Source organism: Melopsittacus undulatus, chromosome 7 (genome assembly GCF_012275295.1).
Source record: "Melopsittacus undulatus isolate bMelUnd1 chromosome 7, bMelUnd1.mat.Z, whole genome shotgun sequence".
NCBI lineage: Eukaryota > Metazoa > Chordata > Aves > Psittaciformes > Psittaculidae > Melopsittacus > Melopsittacus undulatus.
The window spans coordinates 57,555,395-57,569,218 of NC_047533.1; the positions used below are offsets into that span (position 1 = coordinate 57,555,395).

At 42.4% G+C, this 13,824-nt stretch overlaps 1 protein-coding gene across 1 annotated transcript in view; it reads right to left on the reverse strand.

The window, feature by feature from the left end:
* The window catches only part of ADGRL3 (adhesion G protein-coupled receptor L3), a 413,903-nt gene that overhangs the window by 86,418 nt on the left and 313,661 nt on the right, over positions 1 to 13,824 (reverse strand). The window contains exons 8-10 of the mRNA XM_031048551.2: positions 12,510 to 12,815; positions 10,307 to 10,410; positions 1,937 to 2,122 (exon numbers count right to left, since the gene is read on the reverse strand). Coding sequence (XP_030904411.2) covers positions 1,937 to 2,122; positions 10,307 to 10,410; positions 12,510 to 12,815 — 596 coding nt within the window. The remainder of the gene's footprint in view (positions 1 to 1,936; positions 2,123 to 10,306; positions 10,411 to 12,509; positions 12,816 to 13,824) is intronic.

A 13,824-nucleotide genomic window follows, 5' to 3' on the forward strand; every position in this document is an offset into this window, starting at 1 on the left:
CAGTTGCTCTTCTAAAGAATTAAGTGGGGAATGAGAGCAAGTAAATTACTGAGCCTGTCATTTGGATCACTGACTCGCATCGCTGTTTTGCAGGACTCCACACGGTCCAGAATTTTAATGCGGAGTGCAATTGATTTGTATGAGCTGCTTGTGCAAAGCTGATGGCGGGGGGGGGAAACCTGCAAGGGGGATTCCAGGAGTGACAGCAGAGCTGAGGAGTGCTCTCCTTTGTCCAGACTTCCCCTCCCCTCCGTAGCTTATACCTGCCCCTGTGATACAACCCCATTTCATATAATCAGAACAAATATCAGAAGGTGGGATATAAAAAGATGAAAAATACGTGCTTGCAAAGCTGAAATGACAAAATGCTGGGTGTGGCTGAGGCATATTCAGAAGAGCAAGCAGACTAGAACAGTGAAACCCATTAGTAGGTGACATTAATTGCTGGTTTTACCTGATATTGTCAGACATCATCATAATTTCAAACAAAGAACCATGGTATGATTATAACAAATAATGTTATGCTGATGTAACAGTTAATACAATTATTACCTACATTGTTATAAAATAGCTGGAAGCAGCACTAATTAAAAGCATCAGGATAACCCAGTTCACAGCACATGCAAAGCACATGAGATGCAGGACTTCAGTTCCCAAGAGGCTGTTATCTTAAACAATCCAGAAGCCCTTTGCATTTAAAACAGCATAGGTCTACAATAATAACTTACAAGAAAAAAAACCCACATTATGACTCTAAACAGTATTTTTTTGCAGAAGATACACAATAAATTTCAGGCTTAGCTGGGATAATTTATTCCGTGTATAACCTTGGGAGCAAGTTCTGGTTTTACATAATGCCAGAGCCATAATGTTGGAGCTAACTATGCAGCTGAAAACAGCGTTTTGTGTTTTATTTTAACTGGGTGGCCAATACAACCATGTGCTCATAGCCACAGGGTTCAGCTGCTCTTTGTTCTGATGACTAAGCCTGTACCATTCACCATCTCAATCATATATAAGTCCTATCCCATGCGTTTACATGAGATTATGTGATGAAGAAGGCCTTGAACCAAGGAAACCCTCAACTTTAAATGCATTCTTACAGACTCCACAGCCCATATTTCCTCCCACTACGGGAAACTTCTAATACCTTTTGTGTGGAACCATTCCACTTAACTCTGGAAATGTCAAAAGGACCAATAATAATTCTTCCCAACCAGGGCACTGAAACCACACCATCATCATGCAGTAAGGTGCTTCTGGGTTAAGTCACAGGTCATCACTAAAAGGCCCTCTAATACTAAACCATCCAGAAGACCTTAGGTGTAAACATGATGGTATCCTATGTGCCTTTGGTAAATGGTTCTCCAGTGTAAATAAATGCTTCTTTCTGCTTCTATTTCTTTATATTAATGCATAAAAGTGTTCATTTGACCTTCACATCAGCATCTTATAATGTTATGGGATGAAAAAATAAAAATTTAGACTCTGTCTCTTGGGGCTTTAAATGCTCAGATTTTGTGGATCATATTATATTGCATTTCACAGGCAGATTCAGTACTGGAAACGCTGAACAAAATTCTGATCTTATTCACACTGGCACATGTCCAAAATAACTGCTGCGGCATCACCTGAGTCATTCTCATACTGAGCTATGAAAGCTGAGACCACAATGAAGTACCTGGAGTTCATACATGTACACATTTAAGGGTATATATTTCCCAGGACCAGTAGTACACTTGGCATTTACAACCTTTTAGTTTCTCAGCAAAATAAAATACACTGTAAACAAAAACCTGCCAGGTACTCTTGTCTACTAAGAAAGAATCACTACTCTAAAATGGCAGTCATTCAGCAAGACATTTATAATAGTTCTCCAGGGAGGGCCAAACCCTTCTTCAGCCTCCTGTCCCTTCCCAAGACCATTTGTCTTTACCTTATTTAAGCTGCGTGCAGCACTATCCTTCCCACCCGGAGTCAGGTTTCGGAGCTGCACATCAAGCAAGTTCACCAGCTGGACCATGGCAGACACAGAGTATGCGATGTCACCAGCATACAAGTGGCTTTTTGTGTGCTCTGCAAGCTCCCGGGCAATGTTGGCAGCCATCTCCCCCGACTTCATCTGCAGTTAAGAAAGCAGAAGAAAAGGTTGTCCCCGACTGTTAGGATGATGTTACTCCAGTCCATTCCAGCTTCACAGTGTTACACAAATCAACTCCCCAGAAGAAGAGGATAGGAAGAAAAGAAGTTTCCAAGAAGTAAACTACAGCAAGGCTCTTCATGGTTTCATCATGTAATTGTAGAATCATAGAACTGTTTGGGTTGGAAGGGACTGTCATGGTTTAAACTCAACTGATAACTAAGTACCATGCAGTCGCTCATTCACTCCCCTACCCCTTCCACAGGTGGGCTGGAGAGGAGAATCAAAAGAAGGTAAAACCCACAGATTGAGATAAAAATAATTTAATAACTGAAGTACAATATACTACTACTACTAATAATAATAATGACAAGAGAAATAACAAGTGGAGATAATATAAAACTAAAAAGGGAAAAGGAAAAAACCCAAACCCCAATAAACACAATTGCTCATCACCTGCTGGCCTATACCCAGCTCAACTTAAGCAGTGATTGGTCCTTTCTGGGTGACTCCCCCTGGTTTATATAACTGGGCATAACGTGCTGTGGTATGGAACACCCCTTTGGCCAGTTTGGGTCAGGTGTTCTGTCTCTGCTCCCTCCTGGCTTCTCGTGTCTCACCTCATGGTAGAGCATGAGAGACTGAAAGACCTTTATCAGAGTAAGTGCTTCTGAGCAACAACTAAAACACTGGTGTGTTATCAGCATTGTTCTCAGACTCAAGCCTAAACACAGCACTGCACCAGCTATTAGGGAGAAAATTAATTCTATCCCAGCTGGAACCAGGACAGGAACCTGAAAGATCATCTAATTCCAACCTCCCTGCCATGGGCAGGGACACCTTGTTTGAGTATGGTTTAAACACAAGTGTTTTTTCCAGCTATGGTCACCATATGGGCTTCAACACAACAATTTCTGATTTTCTCACAGGGCGCTGTTGGAATTGAGGGGGTGCTGCTTCTTTGCACCACAACAGATGTAAGTAAAGAAGCCCTTCACAGGAAGCCCTTGCTAAGCAGGGCTTGAGTTAGCTTGTCCCCTTATCCTACCTAAGGGCACCCAAAAAAACCCCAAAAATAGTCTATCCTGTCAAGAAAGAGAAGTTTCTGATTCCAGAAGATTATTTCATAGTGAGATGATTTTTGGTATAATTGCTGTGCAAAAAAAGCTGCTTGTAAAAGGAACAAAAATAGATGACAACCCTGATGAACAAGATAAAAACGTTCACAATTCCCATCATATGGATTTAATAATCAGGTGCTAACTTACCACTTTGTATTTCTTTGCATTTGCATGCTCCTTAACACACTAGCCACTACACCTGTAAGGAGGCTAGTGATTCTCAGCACATAAAAGCATGCTAACTCAGGAGTGAAAGGCTTAAGACTTCAAGCAAAGGTCTGCTGTAAGGGAAAACCAAGTAGGCTGTTCGGCTGAATCTATTAAATGGCTTTTATCGTTTACTTGAGTCATAAAACTCACAAATCACCTGCAGAGGAATTCACGGTGCAATTGTTTGGGAAACTCTCTCCTTGTGACTTTTCTCCCTTGCTCCATTTTGTTCTCCTTTTCTGGTGGCCCTCTCTTCTTCTATGCCACGGAGACTGGGAACAGTCTCTTGTCCCATCAGAACAACAGAACAGTCAACAGTCCCTAAAACAACAGTCCCAACAGAAGCTTGTCCCATCTCCTTTCTACAAGCAGCCCACTATGAAAACACTATTGCAGGTTGCTAGGCTTTTTTTGTTATATACTACTCTGTGATCTGGAATGACTATCCATGGGGAATATGCCAAGGATAAGAAGAAACTGCACAGGATGACATTTGAATGAAGCTCCCACTTCTCTTTCAGGCTCAGTGGCCAGCTCAGCTGGGTTCTTCATATGAAATTTCCAATTGTCTTATTTTCCAGCAGTTAGAGATCAAATATTTCTCTTGTTCCCTCAATTTCTGGTGCTTATTATAAAAGCGAGATTCTAGGGAAAGATTGCAAGCTGAGTTTCTACCTCTCTGTAAATCAATTAGCTGAGTTATAAATGAATAACTTACTTTCATCAATTTGACAGCGACAGCCAATCTGATTTAATGAAATATAAGTGAAGATGTTCATATGCTCATCTTCAGAGAATTAAAGCATATGATGATATAGAGAAGATAAATAAAAGAGATAATGTGTTGTTCTTCCCATTAGAGCAATGATAACATATTCAAAAATTGAATTATTTCTTCCTTGTTACACACAAGGCTAATGCCATAGAAACCAGATCTTACTCTTGCAGCTGCCTGCTCTCATAAGCAGCTGAAGAAAGCCACATATCAGCATAGAAGCTGAATTTTGACCTCTTCTGTTGGCACCCAGAACATTAAAGAATGACTGCATCAAATCTCTTTACGTAAAGAAATCAATTTCAACATTTTCCTGCAGTTCATCACTGGAGCTTAGCATGTATGTAAGATAGTGTTTCTGTAAGCCTTACAGAAAACTGCAGGAATGCAATGGTTTATTACAGATGCATTAGGAAAAAAAAAACCTTCTACCCAATATTTGATGCATACATTTTCTCTTGGACCATGTACCTATGCAAACGAGCATACTCTGGGAAAATTGGTCAGTTGCTACAAAGACAAACCCAAGAGTTCCCTGCAATAAGTTCCTGGTGGCATTTAACTGCAGGCTGCTGTTCTTCCTACCTGTCAGGAAAAGTGGTGTGGATTCATCATTAATAAAACCTTTTCCTTTTATCTTGAACTGATCATAAAACCTGCAAATCACAGGAATTCTTATGTGACTGAATAAACACCCCCAGTATAGGCAACAATGGAAGAAATGCCTGAGAAAAGGCACATTAAAGTTCAAAATCCATGAACCCCAGGGACACAGAAGTGTTTATCCAAACTCATTTAATGCACGTAGGTTTCCCAAAAACAGAGAGATGTGCCATTCCCTTGGGACAATGTGTCTGGTTGACAGATGATGAAGCTACTTCCTAGTACTGACATTCATTTCCACACTTACTCATTATTACCAGAAAAAGCAGTTACAAGTCTCGACAGTGCTGAGACACTCTTTCCATTCTGCCTGTGTGAATAATGAGAGGGGTACCCAAAATGATGGCCATATGATATGTTAATGCTAATTTCCCCAATTCATTTGAGAATTTTCCACCCATATTGAAGTATCTCCCATGCAGACCCATCAAATCAAACTTCTGTTACGAGTTCCAAATGTTCCAAATGTTGACTGAATAGTCCAGGCCTAAGATATATGTCTGAGGACTGAGCCCCTGTTTTGATTAATTCTACATAATGCTTAGCAAAGCTCATTGCTGCCCAAGAGGATGCATTGCTAACTTCACTTCTAATAAAACACCTCTCCACATCTTCCTCATCACCATTGCTGCATGGAAGACAAGCCCTTCATAAGGTATTTCTTCCAAAACATAATATTCTTTAACCCGAACACTGACATAGTCAGACAGGAACACAGGCACAACCCTTGGAGGTTCTTCAAGGGGTCACGCTGTCACTGAGAGGTCAGCAAGAAGTAAGGAAAAAATGTGCAATTAACTGAGCTTTCTACTCAGAGGCTCAGAAACAAAGTGAGTTAAAAATAACACATCTCTTTCTGATTTTAGGGGTTTTTTGTTTGTTTTTTAATTTTCTATCTTGATTATGAGAAAATTGATTTAAAAACAAACAAGAAAAAGTATTCTGTGATAAAATAAAACAATCTGTTCAAAATAAACTGGATTTCTAGTTGTTTTGGATGACTCCCCCTCCCCTTTTACAATTTGATTAAATCTAGTCTTGGAATGTTAATTTGAAGGAAAGAAAAAAATGTTCCTTGCCAAAAATGCCACCACGCAAAAAATAGTTTCCTAGCTCTGTCAAAAAAATTGCTCATCTCTTCCATTTGAGCAGAATTCAGGCCAGATTTACAAATGAGCATTGGCATACCTGAAACCATGCTGTGCAGCACTTTGCTAATATTTCTCAGTTTGTACCACTATCTTGTGTCTTCTTATGAATGAAAAGACTGTGAAATAATAGCTGTCGAAGAGGGCATGCATTTCTGCCTGTTTCATATATGCCGAAGAACAGAAGCAAGGAACCTTTTCTGGGAAGACTAACAATGACTTCCCCCATATTGCATTGTTCACTGGTTCAGCCCTATCTTTCTCAGAAGGAAATGACTGCGGAAGAGAACAGTAGAATAAAAATGAGAAAAATTGAAGGAAAAAAAGTATTTAGGGAAGAAAATTCAGAAGAAATAAGAAAGATGCTGGGAAGGGAGCAAATGTGCTGAAACACCAGTGGTCATAAAGGCAAAAGTATTTTCCTGCACCCTGAGGCTGACTGATAAAAAAAAAACCCCAAGAGATGGCATGAAAGATTGAACCAGGATTTTTAAGCACAGTGGTATTCAAAATGGACCAGTCAGCTGGAAAGGCCATGTAGTCGACGCTGTTTTCTGGAGGGACAAACATCTGACAGGTTTCACCAGGCACCATCAGCTGCCAGTAGCTGGGTAGCAAAGCTGAAAGAGCGGCTGTGGGCTAACTTCTGATACTGTAAAGCCTTCATGGCCATTTTCTTTCCCTGGAAGAGGTTTCATTGTACATGTGTACATTCACAGGAAAGAGTCAGAACATATCTACCATCCTCTTTCTTGGGCGATGAACATCCTGTTTCACTTAACTTTGCTTTTTTCTTTTATTGGATGATAACTAACTAGTTATAAACACTAGTTATCCAACAGGGTTTGACTGCTGCTCTTCCTACAGTACAGCTGAGATAGAGAACACTGAAAAAGTGGGTTTTAAACTACGGCATTCAAACAACTTAAACTGCATCTAATGTCCCTTTAATAACCCATCAACTATAGCACCTGCTCCATCCAGTACATGATGTCACTCTGGAAACATACTGCCAAAATCAACCTGGATGGAGGATTTCACTGTGGTGTCATCAGGACTGCAATTTCACCCTCAGGCCTTGACATGATCATGTGGTGATGTCCTCCACAAAACCCCACTCCCTCTGCCAGACACAAGCTAGCAAATCTACAAGACCTGATGAAGGTACTTTGTACTTTGACTCCTAAGGTTTATCTGTTCTTTGTGACTATATCATCTACGCTGTTCAGGAGGGCAACATGAACATGGCTGGCATGTGCTTTATGGATGTTTGAGGCTTTTCATGCATTCATGAAGGACAAAACACTTTCTGTTCTGCCTTTTCTCTTTCAGAGGCTTGAAGTGGAGCATAGTGGTGCCTCTCCTCCTAGGAAGCACCCACAACTGAAAGCTGCAGCAAGGAAAAGATATTTTCATGCAAGTCATACACCGCACCAATGACAGTAGTGATGAAAGCAAGAGGTAAAACAAAGAGGCTGAGACTGAATGTATGACCTCATGATCAGGACAAAGCAATGTATCCAAAACTGACCTTTTTGCTTCCTTTTACTGCTTGACTCTAGAAATAACCCAGGTAGCAGTGCATAATTCAATCGCACTGGCAAGTTTATTCTCCTGCTATGTTACAAGGGCATGGTAGGCACCAACAATAAAGTTAAAGTAAATGTCAGGAGGCCAATGAATTGCTGAAGCAGACATTTGTTCTGATCTTCCATCAAGCACAATAACTCTAATGGAAGTTAATAGAGGGTTGTAAAACCTAATACCATGATGCAAGCAGGCAAACACCCAATGTACAGTTTGAGCACAGCAGGAGAAAGAAAAGCAGCAAGTAATAATCCTTATTTCACTTAGAGAGACATGAAAGCAAGCACAGCATTTCCCTACCATCCTCTCTGGCTTGGCTGAAATCTCTCCACGGGACCCATCACCCTTCTTCCTGAGCAGCTTGGTCCCAGCAGGTGACAGAAGAAGGTATTTTTGGGAGACAAAGCAGATTAGGAACGAAGATATGCTGAGCAGGTATGAACCCTGGCTGACAAAGTAGCATTTCTAGCCATTTTGTAAGCTGTGCTGTAGCTGTGGATGCTGTGGGATAGGTGGCCAAGGAGAACCCAAACACTGGGGATGCACGAGAGCTGAGCTGCAGGGTGTGATCACCTCTGAAGTATGGCTGGCTTTCTGCTTCTTCTATGGCTTCTATGGCTGGCTTTCTGCTCCCACAGCAGCAAGGAGTGCGGCTGGCTTTGCTGAGAGGAGGAAGGCTTGCTTTTCAGCTTTAGATAGGTGCTGGAAAAAGTCTACAAGCTTGGGGCAGGGAAGCGGCCCATCCACAGCAAGGATGTGAGAAACCAGTGCCTGATTTATGGGTGGGTTGGTGTGCAACTCTAAGCACAGTGATGATTTCCAAGCCTTTTGCTTGGGCAGGGAAACCAAGAGGTTATTGATTATTTCATTAGTAATTTAGAATGTTTGCTCTAAGTATCTTACTGAATGCAAACCCCAGCACATGCCCATAGGCAAGCCTGGCAGAGTTTTCCTCTCAAAAGTCATTCCTGGAAAGCCTTCATGTTTTTCTAGCAGCTCTCAATTAAGGTTGGGACACATATTCCAAGATCCCAGTGGCTTACTACTTAGGCATCAAATATTGGATCCAGGGTCATTTGGCAGATCCCTATAGCCTTCCCACCAACTGGTGGAAGTTTCCCAAAGCTGAACATAACTAAATTCCTCCACAAAAACAGTAACAATTAAAACAAACTGACTATCTCCAGTCCCAATTTTAACCTGCTGGGCATTTCTGTAAACCTGGCTCTTCAATTGTAGCCTGCTTTGAAAGTGCATAGCAAATTAAATGGGGGTCATTTCTTACGCAAATGATAGCTGGGTTTTCAAATAAAATAAGCCTAACCTTGATGGAGATTTCATCAGTGCAAGCTATTATTTCCCTCTGCTAATGGCTAACTGCCTAGACATCTTCACCGAGCAGCAAAAGGTCTCCCAGCTGCCTTCGTGAATTATAGCTAGCATAAGTAATATTAACCCCTCCAGGATAAGTACGTGGGTCATAAAACAAGAGCTGCACAGCTGCTAATACCAGCAAAGGCAATTTTTATTAATCAGCTAGCTGAGTGTACAGCAGGAAAGCTACCCACCCTCCCACATGGGACAGAAAGACCACAGGCTTTGTAATGGCTGTGCCATGTCACAGCAGCCCCATGTTAATTAATATCTTCCCTGGTCTTTGGGGAGAGAAAGGTATAAATATATATGGCAAGATATAGTGATGATCAGGGGTGTATGTGCTAGTGATTCACAGATTGTTGTACCTCAGTTAAGAAGAAAGCCAGAGAGTCTTGTCTGTAGGGTCACCCCATCCTGTTCACCAGCAAGCACTGGCTCCCTGGCAGTGCTGTGTTGCTCCCACACAGCAGCACAGCTAGCCTGCAATACTGGGACTCACTCACTCTGGCTAAAGGAGCAAATAAATCCCCACAGATTGCAGTAATAAGGATTCAGCCCACAGACTCTGGCGTAAACACACATCTGGTCTTCTTTTGTAATAAAATCAGCTGAAAGCACCACTGTGCATTAATAACAAAAACGTTCAACATATTGCTATCAAATAAGCTCTGCTTGTCTTGAACTTCTATTGTCACATGTTAATGCACTTTTAACACTGATAAATGATGAAGTGCTACAAAACATTCATCAAGGGACTTAAGAGTCAAAAGATATGCATTACTGCAGCACTGTTGTCTATTCCATCAGTTCCTTTACGATTTGGGCAGAAGCTAAAAACAGAAAGTCAGAAGTGCAATGCAAAATTTTCATATTGAGCCTGCCTTTCTTTGGTAAAGATTTCTCAACTATAGCATTTATCCTGTGCTTGCATGGCATGAGAAAATCCTTGGGGGTGCATGAAAAGGAAAGCTTCCTTCTGCAATAAGTTGGTATTTTCCACGTGACCACCCACCTCCTCCCCTCTTTTCCTCCTTTTCTTGACACAAACAAGAACCATCGTTCACTCTGCTCTACAGTCTTTCTCCTTTGCCTTTCCTTCACCCTCTTTGAATTACTTTCTATCACATATTTACAGTCTTGCCTTCTTGTTCCAATTCCTCATTACCTCACACGATTCATGCTTTATGTGTTGGTCACTTTGGGTTCCCTGTTGTGAAAACAACCAGGGAGCTCAGGAAGGTTAGTGCGTAGGCTCAGTGTGGTCAACACATGGGAAGGGTTTTACCTTCTGAGTGATGTGGTTGATCCAGGGAGAAGAACAGTTGCTGAGATCAGGTCCTTGAGGCTCCCAAATCCCATCTGGTGCGAGACACCGGAAGGTTGCAACACCTGGAAAATGAAAGCCATTGTGTTCAGTGTTACCAGTTGCATTTTGCACCCAGACCCCATGTTAAAGGCTTTATTTCACAATGATAGACACCTCATGCAAAGCATGGGAGCTTAATAGTGCTTAGGATCATAAAAGGACCCTTCCAAGTAATTTTAGTGTCCTAGTCTCCCATCATCTTAGGCCTAAGACTTAAAAGACCCATGAGATAGAGCAAGGACATTACCTCCATTTTGCTGGAGACTATGGACAGAGGTTTTTGCCTTACGCCAGGCAGGAAAGATGCCAGGAACTAACAAATCAAAGCTGCATCTCAAGCACTGAGCCAGCACCTTAAGTGCTCTGTTCCACTGCTGGTGCCCTGGGATCAGACCCTGTGCCTCAACTTCCATGCTGCTTTATGTAGGTTTTACTGCTCTGAATCATCACTGAACCATTTCGGTGGAAACACACAAAAATTTAAACACCATGAAAGCCAAGATGTAACATTGGGCTTTACTGTCCACCCACTGCTGTCAAGAGGGGCTTCACAGGAGAGTTTTGTTTGGCAAAGGCCACCCCAGATCCCTGCTGTAAAAGACACCAAAGGACCTTGGCCCTTCCAGACAAAGAGAAATGCATCTGAAATGGTGCAGTTGAAGATCTTTAAAAAGCAAGAAAGCCTGAATACATGGATTAGAGTCTGTGTTATACAAAGTGCAGAGCCAAACTTTTCAGCAGAGGAGTGAATAACAAGGCTAGGTTTGATGGTAGCACCGACTGAAACCAGTGAGAGTTTGCTTATGCCTTCCAAGGGAGCTGGAAGAAGCTCACTGCTAATGTACCACAGCTTTTAACAAGTCGCATGAATCACTGAAATTAGAGATGGGGAAGGCTTCTTGCCATCCCCTATCAAAAACTTGGGTTATCTTTTTTTTCCTTAGTTATTTTCATCCAGCTCTCGTGCCTAGAAAAGAGCTCCCTGCATCCAGCCTTCCTTTTCCTCTTCTCCTCTCCATTCCTTTCCACAGTTTCAGTGCAGACTCTTCTTTCCCCACTCTGGAAACCACATAACACTTTTGGCATTATTTTTACCAAATTGGGCTGGAAAAGTAGCAAAAATGGTCTTTACCTATTGTCACGACTGATGCCTTTCCATGCCCATCATACTTTAACATATATTTTTATCAGTGTGACCTCTCCGAATTCAACAGAATCAGTATTCACATATACAGGTGTAAATTTAACAGAATCTCCTCTGCAAGCCAGATCCTTTCATCTCTTATTTTCATGCAATTTTCTCCAACTTCTGATTCCTTCTTGGCAAGCAGCTTTTCAGCAGGACACCAAGACTCACTTGAAAAACAAATACTTTTAGAAACCTGCATTTGTTAAAATACAGCAAACTGAGCCATATGCCAAACCCCATGCTTTATTCGACTATGTTTTCATTTGGACAGAAAATTTCAAAAAGCAATCTTTTGGAAGAAAACAACTGGGGGGGGAGAGTAGAAGAAAAGGAGAAAAATCCAATAAGCAATAAACCATTTTGAAAGATTTGGCTTTGTTTCCCCCCCTGCTTTCCCTGCTGATCAGACTGGATGCTGTCTGCAGGCTGAAAAATCACTCACGCTGGTTCAGGAGTGCTTCAAAACGCTGGCCACAACCTTTGAAATGCAAACAGTGCAACAAAGAGCTTCAAAATGTAAGTTTTGTTTATTTCTCCCCCTTTCCTCCTCCACTCTCAATCAAGCAAGGCATTGACCATCAACACATCAGCCAATGAGCCCAGTGTCTACAAATACAGCCAAAACCAGAGACAGCAGGCATATTGTACATAACTTCTGGAAGCAGAAGCGTTTATAGCACATCAAGCTCAACCCTACAAGGTCATTAGCTTGCACTCTCTTTTGGCCAGATCCTGGGATGCTAAAGATCCTGCAAGTGTGGTCAGAGTATTTTGGGCCCAGCCAGCTGCTTGCCACAGTTCACCAAAGCAATGCAGACCTGACAGAAGGCATCACATGTGCCAGAGGCGCCTGTGAGCAATCCCATTGCACACTCACAACATCCCATGGGCAAACAGAGACAGCTTGCTGTATTCTCCCATCCCTCAACTCACCTATAGAGCCCATAGGACATGGCTGCTTTGCCACCTGTCCCTGCCGAGTTCGAGACCACATAATATCACGGGCTTCCATGGGGTCACAGCTCTCTGCACCAGCTGGCGGCAGCTGGGAGGAGGCAGGCGGGACGTGAGTGGTCATTTCATCGGGGACATCAGCCATGGGCGATGGCGTGCTGGTGCTTCTGTTCCTCCTGCCCGAGGCTGAGGTGGTGGTGGGGCGGCTGCTGCTGCTGGTGACCATCCGTGCTGTAGTGCTGGCAGTGGTGCTCCCCGGGCTTAGAGCCCCTGATGTTGACACTCCTGGAACAAAGGCGTAGCTGATTAAAAGAAAGAAGGAAAACAGGGATTCAAGCCTAGGTCCCAGGGATGTCCCCTCTACCTCTGTGGGGTGTAGTTGGAATTACAGCTAATGCAAGGCTTGCTTCACAGACACCTTTCAGATTGAAGCTGGAGCACAAAGCAAGAGATGCACACGGGGATAATGACTGCTGGAGCACAACCGATTTTCCAAAAGCACTAGCATCTGATGAAAATAAAGCAGCACTTTATGCCCTCACCATTTTTCTTCCTGGCATTTTAATGTAAAAATCTTATTTTCCATCTTTTAGGGAACACCTAGCACAGAAGTGCTTTTAATTTTTTAGTGTTACTGAAGACCCAGCTGATTTGGACAGAAAAATATTTTCCATGGTGTAATAAAAAAAGCCCCACATCACAAATCCATTCCCAAAACATCAGTGCACAACAGGATGAACGTAAGACTGTTCTCCAGAGCAAGCTGCTCATTTTCCCTCAGGTTCATGCCTTGCTGTTTCATCCCAATAGCAGCACTTGGCCCCTTGAGCTGTAGGCCATGTGGCAGATGCAAAGGTACACATCAGCCTAGCCAAATCCTCCAGTTTAATCGTCAAAAGGCTATTTAGTTTAAAACCTGTGATGAGCAGTCAAGCAGCAAAAGGTGGGGAACCTACTTTAGAAATGCATTAACGTACCCCTCAGTGCATCCTACAAATACATCCTACATCCTATAACCTACAAACATCCTGCAGTAGCTCCCCTAAATACTGCAAGTGGTGAATATTGAAGGATGCCTACCTTACAATTACTGTAATTTGCCTCCTATCTAGACCAAGGTGCTTGCACAAACTGGAGCTTTCTGGGGATATTTTTATGTCTTGACCTGAAATCTCAGGTGGGGAAACTGAGGTTGGCTACCTCCAATTGCTCCTCCATTGCCCAAGCCATGTACAGCTGGTGAAGAAGCCTGCTTCTCCCATCTCTTTTGCCTCTCCCAAAGATAAGCATATTC